The sequence below is a fragment of the Myotis myotis genome, unplaced genomic scaffold (assembly GCF_014108235.1).
Source record: "Myotis myotis isolate mMyoMyo1 unplaced genomic scaffold, mMyoMyo1.p scaffold_m19_p_3, whole genome shotgun sequence".
Lineage (NCBI taxonomy): Eukaryota > Metazoa > Chordata > Mammalia > Chiroptera > Vespertilionidae > Myotis > Myotis myotis.
Genome location: NW_023416335.1, coordinates 180,518,804 through 180,541,732, shown reverse-complemented (window position 1 = coordinate 180,541,732; position 22,929 = coordinate 180,518,804). Strand labels below are relative to the sequence as shown.

The following is a 22,929-nucleotide window of genomic DNA, read 5'->3' as shown; positions in this document are numbered from 1 at the left end:
TGTTTGCCATGTTCAATTTACATTCCAGTTTCCATAAAGATGATCTCTGCATTTTCTCAATATATTTATATTTTTCAAGAACAAGTCATATTTGAGCTTAGATTTTATTATATTTGTAGGGGGAGAAGTACAAAAAAAAGGTTGTGGGGAATACAATAATGAAAACTGTCTAATGTCCAGATGCCGTAGTGATGTTTCTTTGTGTCACCTCTTCCTTCTGTAGGTGCTCGCTCTCTCTTCTCTTTTGCCTGTGTAGCTATTACTACATATTACCCTTTCTTTCCCAATTCCCAACACCTCTGAATATCTCCTACTACGCAAATTGGGGAGCACTGTCTCCTGCCTTTTTTTCCTATTATGAGTGACTCATTTGGCTTTGCCATATCATTTGCTTCCAAATTAAAAGAAGCCAACATGGCATACTCAGGGAATACCAAGGTCATATACCAAATCTCCAGGTAGGGCATCATCTAAAGATAAACCCCAAAACTACTTTGTAATACAATACATTCCGCAGCCTCACTGGTTCTGCCCAGGCCTTCATCCTGGACCAGAAAAACATCTCAAACAAATACTAAAAATTTACATATGAGAGAAATACTTCCCAACTCATTCTAGGAAGCTTGTATTATCCTAATATCAAAATCAGATAAATACGTTTCATGAAAAACTACAGACATGGAACAGAGAATATACAAGGGGAGTTTGCAGCATCTTATAGTTCCAGATAGTGAAGAAGTGCTCAAAAAAATATACCCACAATCCTGCTTGTATGTCAAAGTGTCTTAGAAGTCAATGAAAAGTGCTTCCAATAGCCAAAGCTAAACAATTTGGGCAACAAAATAAAGTATAAATGGATTATAACTCAAAGTATACAGTAAATATCCACAAGTCCGTGTGTGTGTGTGTGTGTGTGTGTGTGTGTGTGTGTGTGTGTGTGTGTGTACTAGAGGCCCGGTGCACAAAAATTTGTGCACTCGGTGGGGGAGGGGGTCCCTCAGCCTGGCCTGTGCCCTCTTGCAGTCTGGGACCCCTCGGGAGATAACGCCCTGCTGGCTTAGGCCTGCTCCGGGTGGCAGAGGGAAGGCCCAATCCCTAGGTGCAGCCCCTGGTCAGACTCAGAGCAGGGACAATTGGGGAGTTGGGGCGCCGCCCCCTGTCACCCACAGAGCAGGGCCGATCAGAGGGTTGGGGCACCGCCACTGTCACACTCAGGGCAGGGCTGATGGGGAGGTTATGGCTCTACCCCATCACACACAGAGCAGGGCCCGTGGGGGGGGGGGTGGTTGGGGCGCTGCCCCTGTCACACAGAGCCGCAGGGCGATCAGGGGGTTGGGGCACTCCCCCATATCAGGCACAGAGCAGGGCTGATCAGGAGGTTGGGGCACCTTCCCCTGTCACCGAACAGAGCAGGGCGGATAGGGAGGTTGTGGCCCGCCCCCTGTCACACACAGAGCCACAGGGCGATCAGGGGGTTTGGGCGCTGCCCCCTGTCACACTGATCCCGGTGCCGGGAGGCCTCGCAGCTTCGCTGATCCCGGTGCTGGGAGGCATATTAACCATTTACTATATAGGATAGAGGCCTGGTGCATGGGTGGGGCTGGCTGGTTTGCCCTGAAGGGTGTCCTGGATCAGGCTGGGGGTCCCCACTGGGGTGCCTGGCCAGCCTGGGTGAGGGGATGATGGCTGTTTGCACCTGGTTACACACCCTTCAGGGTGGGGTTCCCCACTGGGGTGCCTGGCCATTCTGGGTGAGGGGCTGAAGGCTGAAGCTCCCAACTGCTCCTTTTTTTCTTTTCTTTTTTTATTCTGGGCCAGCTTTAGCTCTGGCTCCAGCTCTAAGGTCTCTGCTGCTGCTGAAAGCAGGTATCTGGTTTGTTTGTGTTTTATAATTGAAACAATGTATAACTCCAGCTCTGAGATCCCGGCTCGCTGAAAGCAGGTTTCTGGGGTTTTGTTTAGCTTCTCTATTTGTTACAATGTTTCTTAAACTGCAGGCTCAGAGGCCGGCAAGGCAGGCGGGGAACGTTGGAGTCCTCCGTCACTGAAGCAAGCAAGTCTCATGTTAGTTTCAAGCTGCCTGGCTGCCGGCCGCCATCTTGGCTGGCAGTTAATTTGCATATTGCCCTGATTAGCCAATGGGAAGGGTAGCGGTCGTGCGCCAATTACCATGTTTCTCTTTTATTAGATAGGATATATATATATATATATATATAGATAGATAGATAGATAGATATAGATATAGATATAGATATATAGATATATATATAGATAGATACACACACACACACACATAACTGAATAAAATTAGTAAATGATGGAGAAGAGATAAATCTTTGATGGAGAAGAATTCCAAATAAATTATGTTTATTCCCCACTCTAAAGAGGGGGGGGAAAGCTCCCTACTCCTGAAATGTGGGTTGCACAGAGCATCTTCCTTCCAGAGGATGGTATGGAAAGGGGCCAGGGAGACTACAGTGGAGAAACCTGACAAATACCATATCAGCAAGTTGGTCAAGGTCATCATCAACATTCATAAGTTACATGGAAAGTATGTACCCTTGATATGAAGTACTTTTTAATATTACTCTATTTCTATGGTCTTCCTCCAGAAACCATAACCCCAGTTTAATTAAGAGAAAAATCAGCAGGCCAATTCCAATAGAAGTGCCTTCCACAATATATCTGAATAGTATTCCTCAAAACTTTTAAGTTATCAATCACAGGTAGAGTCTGAGAAACTGTTCTCGCCAAAAACAAGCCCAAAGAGGCATGCCACTCAAATGTAACGTGTTATCTTTGAAAACCTCATAGAACAGAGAATGCACACTTGGTGAAAATGAAGACATCTGAATAAAGTGTGGGCTTTAGTTAATACTGTATCACAATGTAAAAGAGGAAAAATAACTTTAAACACAAAAAGTTCAAGCAAAATGAACAGAATAGATAAACAATGATAAAGGACTACCTCATCATTAGGTTAAGGTTAAGAGATGTAATATGGAAAAGCTACAAGTTTCTTCCTTTTAATTTTTCTTTTTCTTAAAAAACAATTCTTATAGTAAGACAAGTATTTTTAATATCAGAAAAAAATTCTTATAGAGAAATCATCTGGGTCCTCCTCAAAACTGCATTTTTATATCCATGCAGATGGAAGCCAAAAAGTCTTTGACTAGATTATCTCTAAAATCCCTTCCAACTGTAAGATCATGTGAATTAGGTAAATTTTAACTAAAATCCATGTCCCAACTATGCATCTGGTAGGGACCCAGACATTTTAATTAAAACATGACTCCCAAATATACTGGTTAACATACATTTTGTGTCAGATATACTCATAATTTACCAGTTTCCCAACAACAGAATAGAAATGAGTCTAACTCAGTGTTATGTAGTATAAATGCAGATTATTTTTTGTATAAAGTGTGTCTTTTTATGTCCCTGTTTTTTGTTTGTTTGTTTTAACTTTCCACCTGACTCTGAAATAGGAGGCATGTTCTTATGTGCAATGTGGTATCCATGCTTTGGATGGACATAGGTTTAAATAGGATTTAGTAAATATCTGTAACATAAAGGATGACTATCAGTAATACACAAATGATCAAACTTGTATTAGTTGTTTTATTAGTTTGTTTGCTTTAATTTTAAGATTAGTCCATGTGCATATCACCTATCAACTAATAAAGAGATTTTAGAAGATGAAATCTTAAAAGCAAGGCATCCTATAAAGTTGAACAAATGGAAAGTTCGGGATAGCTAGTAGAGTTAGAGAATCACTACTTTTCAAATATATAATAGGCCTAGCCATATTAATTGTGGACCATATAAGAAATAGTCCTAATTATCAAGGTAGTATAAAATGCATTAATAAGTAAAGGTTATAAAATATAACAAAGTTGCAAAATGTCCTCTTAGGCTCTGCTGCTATATTCTATTTTTTTTAGAACAATGAGACATTTTTATTAGCAGTTCTAATTTAATATTGTATTATTGTTTCAATTAACTAATGTGAAGTCATACAACACATTTAATAAATAATGATTGATTACTTGGATCACCTGCATACTATTATTGGCAATTCACTACTCATTCTGTTTTGCAATTCAAAATTCCTTGACCAAGGAGAGTAAAAGAGGAATGGATGCATATTGATCCCTCGCTTGCTGAACAAAATACTCAAGGTCTAGGCCAAATGGAGGTATGTGTATAATCGCACCTTGAGAACACAGAGGAGAGCACTCCAGGTACAAAGTGCTCTTTCCCTGATACTAGCAGGGGAGCCCCCCTGGCTAGAGCTACTCCCCATTCACCTTGTAACTCCAGCCTCACACATCATAGACCCTTAAAACACCACGATCCATCCTTAACTCTGTTTTACTCAACCGTAACTTATCCATGAGTGAAAATAAGACATCGCAGCAGACATTAATGATAAAAACATTGGAATAGCCATATTTAAATGTTTCTGAAAGAAATAGTACCCATCTTTGTAGCATTAGGTTTCTATTTTGTCCAATTGCACTTAGAGAGAGTAAGTCAAAAAACGGAACTAGAGGGTGAAATTAAACTATTCAAATAAGGAGACGGCAACAACTTTCTTTCCCAGCCTTTACCTTCTGGCTCATTTTTGATGAGCTCTTCCATTTTCCTCTGCTTCAAGGTGTCCACAACATCAGCCAGGCTGCCTTTGCGCCGCTCCGGAGTTCCCAGGGCTGTACTAGACAAGGACTCGCCACTCTGTCGCCCACCTTCTTCTGCCTTCTGAGGTGAGGTAGATGAGTTGTGTGGGGCAAATGAAGACATAACTTTATTGCCATCGACTTCCTGAAAGAGAAAGCAAAAAAAAATTTTGTCTGAAGTTCAGTAAGTTTATTTTTTAATGATTATGTGGCTTGAAACATTAAGAAGTGGAATGCCACTCTGCAAAGGAAATTTCAAAAAAGAATACATTAACTTTACAGGCTAGTGATAAAGTCAAAGACCAATTCATCTGAGTAATAAAAATCTGAAGATTTTGTTGCTGAGATTGGGTATATTGATTAGATTTACTTATGTTTCTGCTTTTGTTTGAAAGTCTTAGATTTTCCTAGGAATATTAAATGTGGCGGTCGTCTATATTTAACTTCCTCATGACACTGTAAAGCTTAAACAAATCACAATATATAGACTTGAATGTCTTTCATTTTAAGTAGCTACCTCTTCTTGATGGCACTCTCAATTAAAGTGAGGTCCACTTTTGGTTCTCCACCTGCCTCTTATTTTTTAGAGAAAGCATCATCCAACAGGTCATTTTGACATAAGATGGAAATACTGCAAGTTTATTTCTGCTTATGCTGAAGATATTTCCAGTTGCATTTGCTATCTAAAACATTGTATCTGTCACTACTCAGTGTGATTTGGTACTTAAGCCTCATTTGCCTTACAAAGTAAAGTTTCTTGCAGACTTTACCTCTTCATAATTGTGCATTTGTATAAAATAATTTATTCTATAATTCTATAATTTAAACAAATTTGGGGTGTTCCTTTTGTCATTATTTCTCCCACAATTTCTAACACAAATCTGGAAATCTGTATAATATTTGGAGTATATTTTGTATAAAAAGTTATAAATTGATTTTTCAGACAGTGTCAAGATGAGTAATATTAGAATGGTAAAGAAAAACTATTTTTTTTTACTTAAAGGTTTTTCTTACTTCCATAATCCTTTGACTCCCCCAAAGCAGAGCTCTTCTTAAAAATAAAAGACAGAACTCATGGACATGGACAGCAATGTGGTGATTTCAGTGGTTGTGTAGGGGTTAGGGGGAGGCAGAAGGGAGGTGGGACAGGGCATAGAGGAATAAATGGTGGTAGAAAAAAATTAAATTAAAAAATGTCTATATCCTAAGGTCTTTGAGGAAGTTAGTCTTCCCCTAAGTATATTTCTTACTTCCACATTATTAAAAGTTTCAATTAAAGTATATTTGAGTGTGTGCATATTTAATATTGAGAATAGATTATATCTGTGTTTACACATTTGTTCTCTATTTAAGACATACTAGTAGATTATGTAGATCCCAGAAAAGTGACAAATCACACTGATTTGATATCTCATGTTTTAAGGCTAATGCTAACATTTTTTAGTAACTTAAAAGTATAGAAATACTAAAAAATAGATGAAAATGAAATGTCAGCACAAAGATGATCATAATCTGTTCCTATGATTTTTTTCTTAATGAGTTTAAAGATATCAGCTCTTGCCCTGACTGGTTTGGCTCAGTGGATAGACCATCGTCCTGCGGACTGAAAGGTCCCAGGTTTGATTCCAGTCAAGGGCATGTACCTTGGTTGTGGGCACATCCCCAGTGTGGGATGTGCAGGAGGCACCCGATCGAAGTTTCTCTCTCATCTATGTTTCTAACTCTCTATCCCTTTCCCTTCCTCTCTGTAAAAATTCAATAAAAATATATTTTAAAAAATAAAAATAAAGATATCAGCTCTGGCAAAAACATCAGTTTTTTGGGTGGGGTGAAGAAAATGGGGAAAAAGAAGTTTAAAAAGTTTTTTAAAAGTGTGCTAATAGAGTCTTTGAAATTGTAATTCTAAACTCCAACTCTTACAAATAGTACAGAATATGTCTCTGATAATTACTATGTCTTGAATGAATATTCTATAGATAATACTTTCATGGATGACTCTTAACTTCTAATGGACTTGGATTTAGAAATCAATATACATAAGGTAATAATGACAAGCCCCTGCAGGCTAAGTGAAGGTACACTTCTGGATTATTTATTTAAAACCAACACATAAATACAAGCAAATGTATAATACGCATACACACACACACACACACACACACACACACACACACACAGCAATCACAAATTCATTCAGTAAAAACTAAGGCATGTTTTTATGAAGGGCCCATCAAACATATTAGCTCAGTTTAGTTTGCAAACCAGAACACAGAAAAACCTCTACATTAATTTCTTACAGATATTTCTTCTCATTTACTTCCAGGGTCAAAGGCAGAAGCACCCCAGTTTTAGCTTCACTCTGAACATTTCTATTTTATTCTGTTTTCATATTATCTGATGGCAAACACCACAAACAAGAACTCAGCAGCCGAACTTAACTTGCCATAATGCAAAATCACACACCTATAGCATCATCAGTAGAGAAAAGGACACCCAAATGGTAGGCAATTAAGTCCATTAAAATGTCAGAGCATAGTTCAAATGAATGCAAAATACAATAATTTCCCCTTTTGCATGTCTCTAATTCTCTACACCTTGTAGAGTGGGAGGGCATATTTTAAAGAGTAAAACATACTTCACAATTACTCTAAACTCAATTATCCCCCAGTATAAAAATAAGTAAATTAATTAATCATTACTGCTATTTCACGCAGAAATATTTATCTTATCGCTATTTCACCTGTCTGATTACATTTCAGCCTCTGGCACTGTTAATCCCTTTAACAGTTTTATGTAGTTAGCAGATGTTTCAGTGTGAGGCTCCATTGTTCATTAACATGGTGAATAGCTTGTGAAGGAGTGCTGGCCCAGTCTTCAGTCAAGACAGGCCTCATTTTTTTCCAGTTTCTTCCCTGGGATTGCATTCACTGTACCTGAAATAATGCCTATGTGTTTCTCTTCACTTTCCTGGCAGGTGAACATCCGGAGAGTTTACTAACAATGGCATTAGTGGTGCAGATTCGCAATATATATTCACTCAAGTTTTATGAACTCTAAGGACAATCCTCAGTATTTTGCAGAAGAAATCTTAGAAATATTATATATTATTTCTGAAGTTAACTGGTAAAAAAGGATTATAAACTTTCTGTTGTTGTTTTTTGTTAGTCCTCACCTAAGGATATCTTTTCCATTGATTTAGAGAGAGTAAAAGGGAGGGGGAGAGACAGAGAGAGAGAAACATCAATGTGAGAGAGACACAGGATTAGTTGCCTCCGACACACACCCCAATCCTGTTTGGGGGATTGAGCTTGACCAGAATTGAACCCAGGACCCTTCAGTCCACAGACCAGTCAGTGCTCTATCCACTGAGCCAAACCATGGATTATTGGTTAAGAAGCTCTGGCCTAAATGTATATATCTTCACAGAAAGTAATATAAACCCATCAATATATACAAATTACACAATTTTTAAATGATCATTTATTTGCAAAAAGAGCTTCGATCTATGACATTATTGACATTTTATTAGGATAAACTTAGTTAAAGGTATATATTTCAATAATTTATACTATTTACTGTTCCCAAGGTAAACATTTAGAAAGAGGTCAATATTTTCATTATACTTAAAGCATAATAAACACATTGAAGAAAAACATTACTTTATTAATGGCAATTGTTTTCTGATTCAGCAATCACCTTGTGATAATACATATATAAATTTGAAATGGAAGGCAGAACAAATTGCCATCTTTTATAAGGAATGTTATCATTTTGACAATTATACCAGTTCAAATTTCAAATACAAATTTTCCGGAAAGGAAAACATAATATGAGCCAAAAACCAACACTTAAAATGATAAATAGAGTTGTTCTTTGGTTAATATGGTCAATATTCTAGGAACAGGATATGGTCAGTTCCCAAGACCTATAAAACAAAATCAGCACCTATAGACAGATCTCTTAAGGGTGCCTGTTATACTTGTGTTAACTGCTGGTATTAAAGACATCCAACTTAAAATCTTTTCTAAATTTTTGCCTAAACAAGAGCTGCCTAATGTGTACTTAGGCTCAGCAATTCAAGAAATAGAAATCGTCAGACACAGTATTATTTGGGCAATTTCCATAACCATCTATAGAGACAGAGCTTATCACAACTGGTCCCCATTCTATGTTGGAAAAAGCCACTAATGAATCTTTTTAACCTTATTGAGTTTTATAAGATCAATAATTCTTAGTGCTTGAACAACTACAAGGTAAACTAATTGAGATTCCAGATATTAGATGAGTGGTTTACATATCTATCTAGGGATGGCACCAGCAAGGGATGGTTATGAATGGTTTTTAAAGTTCCCTGGGGTTTGAGATGATCAAATGCTAAGGTAGGATGCACGTGACCTACTCTACATGGTGTGCTAGCTAGTTACAAGAAACCAAAGTCAGTTTTTATGGAACCCTTATATTTTATACTAGAGGTCCAGTGTATGGATTCATGCACGGGGGGGGGGGGGTGTCCCTCAGCCTGGCCCTGTGGGGATTGAGCCAAAACCAGCTCTCTGACATCCCCCAAGGGGTCCTGGATTGCAAGAGGGTGGTTCTCGGGTGACACACCCCAGAATAGGGCTCCTTCCTCTCTGGTTCAGGGTGCATCACCTGAGAACCGCAGCCGCCAAGTCACTGCAGCTCAGCTGCTCAAAGCCTAAAAATACAGAATGTTTTAAAGATTCCTCTGCTATGCAATAGGATAAAAATTTAGCAACCATCTAACTTGATTTATAGTTTGTTTGTTTTTTGTTTGTTTTTTTTGCCAAGCACTGAGAAGAAACGTTAACTCGGGTCATATTTAATTATTGATAAAATGCCTTGAGTGCTAACTTGTGAGGCAGCATAAAGATGTTCTCAGTTGAACACAGAGAACCTAAAGCCAAATAGCTTTGGTTCAAATCTTGGTTTCACATTCACTAGTTGTGTGACCTTGGACAAGTTATTCAATCTTTCTTTGTCTCATTTTCTTCATCTGTAAAGTGGGCATAATACTATTATCTACCTCATTGGGTTGTTAGTGGATTGAGTTATAAAATAATGAGTTATATGTATTCAGGGATCTCATTAGTTAATATTTGTTTTACAAATGATAAAACTCATCAAATTATAACCAAGAAATGACAAGAGCTATATAAATATTTATTAAAGTAAGTATGCTCCCGGCATAATATTAGGATAGAACAATAAGCAAGAAACAGAAATATATAAAAACAAATAAAGAAAAGCCAGGCTTTTACCTGGAAAGGGAGAAGAGACAAACCCCTCCCCCTAACACTCCATCAAAAAGAGAAAATGCAAATACGATTAGTTTCATAGTTCTTTCTGCTGAAATCAAACTGCATCCATGGAATCAATTTTTTTAAAGAACAATTTAAATATTTTAAGGTGACCTATTTTTAAAGATAAGTGAATACAAACTTTTTAAGAAGAAAAAATGTAGTCTACACAATGTCATTCGACCATTAATGTGCTTTTATCTCTGTTGCATACTCGATTTTTAAATTTCACAGTTTCATGGTTCTCTACAAAGTGATAACTCAGAGAAATGATCAAAGAAAGAATGTTCAATTACTCCTCATTATGAAATAAAACTTTTTAAAGTCAGTCTAAAAAATAGAGTAATAAATTATTTTTCATAAATACATGATACCAATTATTAATATGCCATACATCTACTTTCATATTTTTCTTTCTTCTTGTGAGATAGACATATCAAGATTTTTGTTTATTCATGAGAAATTAGGACCACTAGGTTCTCTTGCAAACAAATCCTTATGTTCCTTTATGCTCTAAATACAAAACAACAGAGACAGTAATATGAGGAGGGATAGATTAAGTACTGATTATTTTTGCTAGTTTCCCTTCTCTATGCTCCAGGAGCACCTTGAGTAGCATGTTGTCTCCTCACTAGATCAGGCTGATGGCTTCATAGCCCAATGCCCATCAACTCCCTTATATCATTATAGTAACCCAATTTTCCTATTAGCCCTAGGCGGTTTGGCTCAATGATAGAGCCTCGGCCTGAGGATCAAAGGGTCCCAGGTTTCATTCTTGTCAAGGGCATATACCTTGGTTGCAGACGCCTCCCCAGGCCAGGCCATGGTTGGGGCACTGGCAGGAGGAAACCAATCGATGTGTTTCTCTAACATCAATATTTCTCTCTGTCTTTCCCTCTCTCTTCCACTCTCTCTATAAGTCAATGGAAAAATATCTTCGGGTGAGGATTAAAAATAAATAAATAAATAAAATGTTTCATTATATTAAAAAGAAAACACTTATAAAGGCATATTTTTCTACACTAACTAAATCTTTTTTATTTATTTTATTTTTATTTAAGGCTAGAGCGCGAATGCTGTCCCCCACTACCACAAATCATGCAGTCGAGTTTCCCATATTTGGGGAAATCGCAGGTTTGGCACATTCAGAGTGCAATGGATAAGCCTTGCCCTGGGAAAGCCACCTTCATGATCATGGTATCTCCTTTGCCAGGTAAGTATACTATTAAAACTTTCAATAGAGCACCATGCTGATCGCAAAAGTAGCCCTTTTCCTTTCAGAGGGAACTGACATTAAGCAATGATTTGAGATATAAGAAGCACAAGCTTCAGTTCTCATTCCAAAAATAATGATTAGACACTAGGCAGTGCACACACTCATAAAATTTCCCAACTAGCCAAACTATTTATTCATGGTATAAATCATAATGTTCTAAGCCTACTTTAGCAGGCATATAAGGACCATTTTGTAGCACACATAATCAGAGACACGGCAGTCTTATAGGTAAAACATTGTATTCTCTGCAAATATTATTTTCACATGGTTTATATGAGTAATGCTATATATAAATTTTATTTTAGTCTTATAGTTCTGAAGACTTTTTAAAATATCACTAAGCTATTAGGAATTTCCCTGTCCAAATACACAAAATCTGTGTAAAGTCACTACTATTTCAGTAAAAAATATAGCTACCAAACTTGGAGTTCTGAAAGGCACTGCTCTAAAAGTTTAATATACATAATCTTTTATAATTCTCAGAGAAATTCCATAAAGACTATTATTCCCATATAACAGATGAGGGAATTAAGCTCCTAAGAGTAATTTACTCAGGTAGTAGTAGGAAATTGTAAATTAGGGAACCAAACCCAAGATCATCTACCTTTAATATCTATGCTGGTCATCATTAAGTTATACTGCTTCCCTCATCTATAAGAGATGTCAAAGGTATAAAAACATAAAGCTGATTCTCTTTCCTCAAAGAGTTCAAAATTAAATTTGATAGGCATGTAAATACACAGGAAAAATTAGTAATGATAACAACTATAATACTAAATTGTATGGTACCAAATTATACATAAGAAGAAGTTTAAAGAAGAAAGAGCATTGGAACTCAAAGGAAGGTGGAAACTTTTTCATAGCACTTAGCACACTGTTTAGGATTGCTTATTTAATTTTCTTTCTACACCATGAAGACAGGATCATGTCAGATAATTGGCCATGTACCCTAAATCCTATTATTAGTACATAATAAATACATATTGAGTCAATTACTTAATTTATTAAATATTTATGTATAGAATTTTTTTATCTAAGCCTAAAAAAATAGATAGAGAGGAAAAGATATAGAGAATTCTTCCCTAGAGAAATCATCAAGAATAGTTTATAGAGTACACACACACACACACACACACACACACAAGAGAAGGTTGTGGCTTGACACAAATAAATGGAGAATAAAAAATTAGAGAATGACTATCATAGGAGGCTCATTTTATGAAGGGTCCTGAAAGTCAAACAGAATTGTATACATTTGACCTGAAAGGCCATGAAGAATTCTTCTAGTTTCTATACTGGTTTATTCTCTTAAACTGGGTTGTTAGGAAGATTGGTCTAGTAGTAATAAGGAGAATGAATTGGGTAGAAGAGAAAGTAAAGATTCCACTGTATAGGAAACTGTTACCATGCCATATATGTGATGATAAAAAGATTTTCACTAGATTGTAGCTGTTAGAAATCCTAAAGAAATTTGGAAGCAAGTATTGATAGGATTAGATATTTGAAAATAAGGAAGAAGGAGACAAAGATAAACATATTTTTTGCTTGGGAGATTGAGATAATGATTATGGTATTGACAAAAACAGTGGCTAGAAAACAGATGATTATTAAAATAGAATCAGTATACCTAAAAAATAATAAAATCCACATAAGTAAATTCATCTAAATTTGATTGTTAGCCCTAATTTCTGACCCCAGCAATGTAAATAATAGGTATAATCTGCCTCAGTATTCAAATGACATGTTTGTTATATAGCTTAAAATCTTTACATTTGTATGTGGAACAGGCAAATGTAGATATGCCTCAAAATTCAAGATGCTGGTAAAAAATAAAGGATGTAAAATTATTATTTATAAACCATTAATTTCTAGTGAATGGTTAAATCCATTTTAGTTCATGAGCTATCAGAAAGTGTCCACCCAGGGAAATGAGCAAATGGCCAAGTGCTCTTCACTTATGTCTAAAAATGGAAGCTATAAGTGGGCATCTCCATCTCCTTCAGTGACTTGGGTTTACCATGTACAGTTTTCAAAGTTTATCATTATTTATAATGGATTTTGAAAGATGAAAGATGTTTTAGAAAGAAAAATGTATACATGGAAATAATAATGGGCACTTACACAATCTGCCAAGCAGAGAGAAGAAAACAAAAAATGGAAAAAAAACCCACCTAGAATAAAAATGTTAGAATAAAAGATTTTTGTTATTCTAGGAAGCATGTCTAAGGTATGAAAAAAAATAGCACTGTATAAATAAAGGAGAAATTAGAACCAGACACATTTTCCCTTATTTACAATGACTTAGCTCTCAGATTGCTGTATGTTTAACCTCTAAAATTCTTGTCATACAGATGTTAGAATGTGGGGAAAACAAAAATGAAATTTATCAACACCAAAAAAGTTTTGCAGAAACCTACTGCCATGAGTGATTTATTGAGTTGTGATCACAGGTGTAAATAAGAGGAGGTGGTTTTGCTCCATTAAAAAAATCATTCTGTCAAGAGAAAAGTTGTATTTGTCATTCTAAATTCTATGGAGTATAGAGAGTATAGAGAGGAAACAAATAAATAATTTTGAATTTTGGACATATGTATTCCCTTCTACCATTCTACTTGAATTCATGACTTCTGAATATCCCTCAATATTTCTGATATCTCAAAGTCCTTCTACCTTGGTGCTCAATAACTCACAAAAATGCCAATCCAAAATAAAGGCATGAATTCTTTATATTTCCCACACCATGAGAATATAAGCTTTATTTGTGTTATACAGCTACATTTTTGACTAATGGAGCTTAAATTAAATAGCCATTATCTTTATGCTGGTCATTTATTAAGAGTGAGTCTCAAGATGGGGACCAACCGGGTAGTGCTATGCTTACCAGCTCTGAGATGACACACGCACAGAGGCTTCTTTCAAAAGTCCTTTGCTATATCCATTTATTATACTTAGCAATGTCACACAGGGAAAAATAATTTAAAAGCTCCTATTGAGCACCTAGAGACTTTGAACATAGACAGGGGGTGAACACAACGTCAGAATATTTGGTTACAAGAGTCACACTTCCTCTCTTCAATTAATTTTTTTTAGAGTACATTTTTGGTGTCCCCATTATTTTTCTTCTACTCCCTTGGTTCTAACAGAAGTATACACACACACACACGTATATATTTAATTAAGAGGAAATAAAACGGTTGTCTTTAGTTAAGATGTTTCCATTCACGGAGACCGCACATTTAAAAAATAAATTGCCTGAATAAATTCAATTATCTAGAGAAGCAAAGAAAATCACAGGCAAATGACATTATATGCAGAGGCCATTCCGACAGCTTCATGATTATTTTTATTGTTTCAGTCAGTGGAAGGGAGAAGCTGTCAAAAATACAACATTTCTCCCATTTTTAAGGTTCAATGTCTCTGGTACTAAAAGTTGCATGAACAATAATATCGGGAGAAGAAATTTGTCTACTACTGAAAACAGAAGAAGGTTTAGACTCCCTCCAACTTAATGCCAGTACACAAGTGGACACCCATACACCTTGGTTGTATTTTGCCTACAAAAAGCAAAGGATAACATTTAGCTTGCAAGTAGTCCAGTATCAATCCAGCCACTAAAGCAGGGTCATCAAACTACGGGCCGCGACATGCGGCCCGCCAAAAACATTTATCCGGCCCGCCGGGTGTTTTTGCTGCCGCTGCCTGTCCTGCTTAGCAGCCGACTGGTCCCGGGCCCGCAGTGCACATGTGTGGAATGTCAGAGGGACAGTGAACTGGCCCCCTATTTAAAAAGTTTGAAGATCTCTGCACTAAAGATTGGCTTTAAAAAAGTGTACCCCCCCAAAAAAAAAAACACACCAAAAAACTAAGTAAATCCACATGTTAAATTAGCCTATGACATTACTGTTAGTCCTATCTTCTGATACCAGCTTTGTAAAGAGTAGGTGCTACTTTATCAGAAGAGACTCTTTAGCCTTTTACATTCCAATAAGAAATAATTAAATATAATATTTTGCCTTGTTCTTGGAATATGACAAAAGTACATGGAGAAGATTTAAGCTGACTTTGAAATAGGTTCCTGCTGAAAATCTCTGGCTTTTTATGCAGAATTTACGTGCTACCTGAGTTCTCTTGAGGCGTGAATGTACCAAGTAAATGTGGCATATGTTTGTATTTTCTTGCCAATTCCAAATTCATTCATTCAAATCACTCATTGTAGGCCAAATTCTTATCCAATTCCACAGAGCCACTGACTTTCCTGGAAGTGAATAGCAGCTTTGTGCACGGAAAAAGAGAAGTCAATAGCAGGTCTGTGCATAGAAGACCTATGCAACCGGTGGAAAGGATGAGAATCTGACCACAGGGTTTCTTGAGTGTGGTAAAAGCTAGTTTAAAATGACCTACATGATGAAGCTTTCAACACCTTCACTTGAGTGTCAATTCTGAAACTTGACAATTTGAGTAACTGTAGATTTTTATATGGCCATCTTATATACCACTCTTCTTGCAATATGCTTGAGAATCATTTTGTTGAATATGTTTGAATTAGAATGTCTTTATTTGCCATAATTAACCCCAGATTTTATTCAGAACCTGAAAGCATTTTCATAGCAAAATAATAAAAGCACCATTTATTAAACTCACCAATGTGTCAATCACTATATTGGAGTGTCTAGCCTCCTACTTTGATCCCTCCTAACAGACCTATGAAGTAGGTATTATTATTATTACTGATTTAACACATACAGAAACTGAGTTGGAGCTATCTACTTCAACTTAAATAAAAAATAATTTGAAGCCTTATCTCTTTGATTCTTTCAATTGTAATTTTAATCATTATGTTACACAGCTTCTCATTGGATGAAAACACCTAAACATTCTAATTTTATTAACCTTAATCTAATTTTCTAGTCAAAGTTTGTTTCACTCCATATATGGCATTTCTCAATCCTATACAGTGTTTCTAATATGCCAGGTTAGTTTCATAGTGTATGTTAATAGATATTCAACTTTCCATACTATTTTTGATTGGCTACATTTTATATTTCAAACTCCTTGTCTTGTATTTCCAAATGAAAATTAAGCAGTTTTGTCAAACTCCTAATAACATTTTGAACACTACTCCCTGTCAACACACAAGGCATAAATGCAAAATTTGTTAAACATGTGCCTATTTTTTAAAAAACATCATACCGAGTCCCAGAGGAAATACAAAAAATCTTCTAAGCCGCACTAGCGTGGCTCAGTGGTTGAGCTTTGACCTATGAACCGGGAGGTCACAGTTTGATTCTGATCAGGGCACATGCCTGGGTTGCTGGCTCCATCCCCAGTTTGGGGTTTATAGGAAGAAGCCAATCAAAGATTCTTTCTCATCATTGATGTTTCTCTCTCTCTCTCCCTCTCCCTTCCTCTCTGAAATCAATAAAAATTAAAAAAAAAATATTCTAATAGTCAAATCCAACATTGTTCATAACTTCTTCAAAATGTTTCGAATATCAAACAGGTCTTTTCCTCTATTTCTGAAGGCCCACAGTCTGCTGTTCATTCTTATCTCAGGCATTGCCTGTTTTGACCTTAAATCCTCTAAAATGTATTCAGCAGCCATAAAAATTATCTACTTTTCTCTCTCTTAGGGGCATAATCTTAAGATTCTGTATTAAAGAGATTTCAGGGGCTTCTACCCTGCTTTCAGAAAAAAATTTAGAACTCCTTTGGATGATACAGAAACTTATTTATCATCACTCTCCCCTCCACTTAGTGACACAACCATGATTTAACTCCTTGCTTTCCCCAGGCCATGGCCTCCTTTTCTCACTTCTCTGCCTCTTTCAAGACAACTTCAAGCTTTAAAATATGGTTTAGGTTTACTTCCTTCAGAATCGTAAATTCTCAAGGGATATTTGCGTGGAATAAATGGCTCTTCTTAAATTCACAATTTCAAAACTTACATCTAGGCAGGTACTTTCACATTTCCATCGCTTGGCAGGGGAGTTTCAATCACATATTTCCAATAATCTGTTTTCCACCTAAATAACTCAGTATCTCAAACTAACATGTATAAATGTGAACTCAGAATTCTGTTACCCAAACCAGCTGTTGCTCTTGGCTCACTTTCATTTTCTTCTTTAGAGTGGCATCAACATTATCTGTCACACGGTGAAGCAAAAATCACTACCTTTGATACTAAAAAAGTCTCTTCACCTCTATAAACTTTAATTTTTCCTATCTCAAAATGAGAGTTGTAGACTAAAGGACATTTAAGATGTAATGTCAGGTTTACATTCTATAGGCCTGTAAATGGCAAATATAAGAAAGCACAACAGGTCTTACCTTTAGTCTTTAATCATTCTAAAACTATTATCATTCTATCTTCCTTTAAATAATCCACATTTAAAAAATCTGTATTTACAGTAAGATACGTTAGGAATTTGTGTTACCTTCCACCAGTGAAATGGACTACATGGCCTAAGTCCATCCCTATGGAGAGGGGTATGTTTTTCCCTAGGCACTATGCCACCACCAAATGGACAGTGATAAATCTTACTAGGAAAAGCAGGTCTGTAAATTAATCTCTAGCGGGGTATAAATAACAAAATAGTTTTTAAAAATACATACAAATATACACCTAATATGAAATTTGATGTATAACATCAATGATGAGAGAGAATCATTGATTGGCTGCCTCCTGCACACCATACACAGGGGGTCGAGCTCAGAATCCAGGCATGTGCCCTGACCAGGAATTGAACCGTGACCTTTGAGTTCACAGGTCGATGCTCAACCACTGAGCCACATTGGATGGGCAGCCCAGTCCACATTTCGAGAAGCTCTGCTGGGGAACCATTTACCTAGCAATATCCTTTCTTTATCAGTCAGAAAATGTTTTTTACCCATAAACTTCCTTAAGATATCATAAATTCTCCCATCATAACATTCAATATTATCTGTATTCCACAATATTATCAAAGCCTTAATTAGGATGTATGTGTGTATCCATTTTCCCCACCAGATTGAGTTTTATACATAAGAGATACTCAATAAGTCTTAGTTTAATTGAATTGACTTTTTTCCCTTGTCATTCCACTGAAGAATGAGGCATTAAAGATTTTGGTAAAACATGACCAACTCCTTTGGGACAATTTTCTCCTATTTTACTGGTACTCATAATGCACTTAGGTGACTATAATGTTAGAAAGAAAGTACTGAAATACAGGCTAATATAGAGGGTGCTTAGAAAGAGACAAAGGCTGAGAAAAAAAGCAATTGGAAATAAAATGAAGGAAAGAGTAGATAGAAGTTTATGCCACAAGTCAGCAAATTTAACCTTTTTCATCTCATGGCACACATTAACTACTAAAACACCAAATTTTTTTTTCAATGGGACAAAAAATAGGTATAATTTTGATTCATTCACAAGGAACGGCTATGGCTATATTAATTTTTTTTTTAATTTGACAATCTAAGGGGAAAGAGGTCAGTGCCTGTGACTAAATAGTCAGGTACTGAATGTTTTAAAAATTCTTGTGTCATATAGGTTGAAAATCACTGCTATAAGAAAAGCAAAGTTGAAAAATTTCTCGTAGATTTAACACATTATTAAGGAACCATCTTGTACAACTGGAATATTATGGAGATGGGGAAATGAGGTAGAAGTGTAAGTAAAGGGAAGATTATACCTGATTTTCAAACTTTTTTTTATGTATCAAGGATTATATTTTTTTGAGGGGGGGTTTCCATGATAAATCTAGAGGTCTTTCAAATCTTAACATGTTTCTTCAACAAATACAAATTCTAACTCTGCCCATTCTTCCTTCAGACAAGAAAGCATGTAACAATGCAAATTATAAGAGTAATTAAATTAAAAAAGATTATAATAAGTATATATATACATATATGTTACATATATACATATATTACATACATATATTACATATATACATATATATCACATATATATAAACATTACATAAAGCTTTTAAAATTAAAAAAATGCTAATAGTTCAAACTACTTAGTCTACACCAGAAAACATTTAAATGCACTTGCAAAGTCCAACCCCACAGCTGAGTCTATGTTTAACTTATAAGGTCTAACTAAGGTCCTTATCACAAGCCCACAATAACTATTCAGCCTCCTTTCCCCCTCTAACTATATAGACCAGGTATTTGAACTTAAAAACAGGAATTGCACCTAATTTTATTCTAAATTGTATTTGTGCCATTCCCAGTGGTTTTACTGTATTCATATAGCTATGATTTCTGGTTGCACTGATCTTTCCATTTTTTCACTATTGCTACTTGTGTAAAATTTACTATGATGACTTTTTCTCCTGTAGAGGTACATAAATGAGGCACTTCACTCACTAAGGAAATCTCATCATAATTACAGGGATCATGTAAAAATCCCTTTATCCACCATGAAAATCTGTAGCTATTTGAATGCTGCAAAAATACTTAACTATGCAAAATTAGATGAAGGAACTGTTTCTTTTCTAAATTATAAAATAAAAATTTGAAGGCATATATTTTCCTCAAAAATAATAAAAAATATCTTGAAGAGAAATAACTAAAGAAACTCAATGCCAATGGATAGTTCATATATAAAACTAAAACCTCTCAATTATAAATAATCAATTTCTTGTGGATAGTAGCTTTTGCTTTTTTCATTATGTCTGAATAAACTAGCATGTAAAGAATAAATGACTATGAAATCACAGACACTTAGCATACACTTATATGCTCATATTACTATTTCACTATACTATTTGGTGACTAGTTTCTCTATAGCATGGTAGTTCTATCACAGAGCTATTAATATGTTTTTGATTTTAGAATAATTAGGAAGATCACTAGCTTCAAAAGAATGCTAAAGTCTGCATAGAACTGCAAGAAGAGGAGGCCCAAATCTAGCCAAACAAGATAAACAAACGCACCCTGGGAATCAAAGGGGTGATGAATATTTCCAGTAGATTGTCTTCATATTCAGTGACAATTAGAGCTAAACTAGTGGAATAAATGTTTTATCATATGGACAACCAAAATGACCTTCGCTCTCAAATTCACTAAGTTATAAAATATTAGCAAAGTTTAGTTTAATATCTTACTTTCCTCACATGTAACAGCTTTAACAAATGAAAATAAATCCTTTTTAAAAGTGATATTATTTTTAGCTAATAGGAAAAATGGTGTGTGCTTTCATTGTAACTCAAGCTTGATATCTGCATTTTTTAAAAAATATTTTTATTGACTTCAGAGAGGAAAGGAGAGGGAGAGAGAAATAGAAACATCAATGATGAGAATGAATCATTAATCGCCTGCCTCCAGCACACCCCACACTGGTAATCAAGCCCACAACCCAGCCATATGCCCCCATGAGAATCAAACTGTGACCTCTGGTTTCATAGGTCGACAATCAACCACTGAGCCATGCCTGTGGTGATATCTACATTTCTCATTAAATTAATATCTCTGAGCATTTGATTCCAGAGCCAAGAATTAACTGCAATGTCATTGCTGTCAACAACAACAACAACAAAAAACACCCACTTGTTTAAATGTTAATGAACCTTTATTATAAAATACCAAATAGTCTGTATGTCTGCCAGCTAAGGAAATCATTCTCACCCACACTTCTTATGAATTCTTTGCATGCTAGTATACTCTAATTTCCATGTAATACTTGTTTGTAAATCAAATAAACCCTTATTTCTGATTTAGATTAGATCATTGAGTTTTCTTTGGTACAAAGGATAATCAAGAACCTACTGATAAAGGATTATTCCCACTGTGGAATGGCTGTATAAAGCACATTTAGATGAATTTTATTTAAAGATTCATGAAGCAAGTTTGAAAAGCTACATTACACCAATCAGAAAGAATATACACACCCCTATGTTCACACCAGCACCACTTACAATATCTAAAATCTGGAAACAGACCAAGTGTCCATCAGTAGATGAGTGTATAAAAAAGATGTAGTACATTTACATCATGGAATACTATGCAGCTATAAAAAAGAAGGATCTCTTACCCTTTGATATAGCATAGAGGGACCTGGAGAGTATTATGCTAAGTGAAATAAGCACTGAAATGAAAGGGAACGGGAAGAGGAGATGATAGGTTGCACCAGTAGCTAAAGGCCTGTCAGGTAGAAGAGAAATTTGAAATATTATAAGTAGCAACATAGAAGAAAATTGAACTAAATGCTAAAGTTGTAGAAGGGGAGATAAACTGAAGGAATGATCCCAAGATATCCAGATGCTAAGATGATCCTGAAGAGACACAAGGTGAGTCCACGGACTCAGCTGAACCTAAACAGGGAGCTATGTTAAAACTGAACCTAAGGGAAATGATTAGTTCTACAAGTGTAAATAATGAGACAATGCTTTGAAATGGCAGACTATATGTAAAACAAACTCTCTGAAATCCTATACCAATACTACTTTTCAACTCAAACAACTAAGGGCCAAAAGAAAATAGGAAAAAAGAAATAGGAATTGGTAGATACCTAATGTGCTTTGAACAGATATTTTCTAAGAAGAGGGAAGCTTAAGAGTAAGCCATCCATCTCCATTCTACAGCGTGGTCCTGGTTCAAGACTGAGCAAAGGATGGTGAATATTCTTGGCACATTTCAAGTTGAAAATGTGAAGCTTACCTAATGTTAGTCTTGTAACAAATGGTTAAGAGGGAGCTTCACTTGTCCGTTGAAATGAGAATCTTAATACAAAGTCTAAAAATTAACTTTTACATAAATTAATAAGCTATTTGTAGAATAATTAGGAATTAAGTGGCAGCATATGCGTTCTTAGCCCCATTGTATCAATGTATAAAGATAGCATGCATGGCATGTTTAGAACATTGAATAAGTAAAATCTTATTATTCTACCCAAAGTCTCCATTTTAGCTAACTGCACCTATCTTTTGTCACCTTAGTATAAAATTATTTCTATAATAATTTAAAAATGGCTACAGTCTAACCTGCAAATAATTTAAGGGTGTAAGAAAGAGAGAGAGAGAGAGAGAGAGAGAGAGAGAGAGAGAGAGAGAGAGACTTAAATATCACCTTTCTTCTAGGTGGCGATTTCCCCAGATGAAGAGGTCACCACTGTTTAACAATGTGCTGCCATGTTAATTTAGTATGACAAGATAAGGCAGTAATCTCTGCTCGTGGAGGCTGTAAACCGCCTGCTATCCAGGGACATGCTCAAGTCGATTTGCACTGTATATCACTTTATACAATTGCCATGACAAAGCCCCCTGAGTTCACATGTAAATCTCTCTACCCTGCTCCTCCTGTAGCCCCCCTTTTCTCTTTCATTCCCTCCTAATTCCTTTCTTCCCGCTTCACGTCCAGGTAAACCACATCCACTCAGTCCTGAGCTCTGAAAACTTAATGCTCTGCACATGACAAGGAACACACAATACACATCCCTCTCACAACCACTCTGTCAAGTCCCCCAATTTAAAATAATATGTTCAGGGCCTGAGATAATCCATTGATCCCCTTGCATCAGCTTTGATATTTCAATCTGTCCTATTAAATTGTCAAGGGGAGAGATTAAAGTGATGTTTCCTGATTCACGATTTACTTTCCTGGGAATGATAGTTTTCAAAGCTTGTCTTACTAAGTTCTGCTTAAAGATTATCCCTAAGAAAGCTCA

At 35.9% G+C, this 22,929-nt stretch overlaps 1 protein-coding gene and 1 non-coding gene across 8 annotated transcripts in view; both read right to left on the bottom strand.

Annotated features, from left to right (window-relative positions):
* Positions 1-22,929, bottom strand: part of SOX5 (SRY-box transcription factor 5) — a 971,461-nt gene that overhangs the window by 302,233 nt on the left and 646,299 nt on the right. For all 7 annotated transcript variants that reach the window (XM_036296492.1, XM_036296491.1, XM_036296490.1 and 4 more), the window contains one exon: positions 4,614-4,824. In XM_036296492.1, coding sequence (XP_036152385.1) covers positions 4,614-4,824 — 211 coding nt within the window. The remainder of the gene's footprint in view (positions 1-4,613; positions 4,825-22,929) is intronic.
* LOC118652329 lies at positions 11,056-11,218 on the bottom strand. The gene has a single exon (XR_004966575.1). It is a non-coding gene; the product is annotated as a U1 spliceosomal RNA (small nuclear RNA).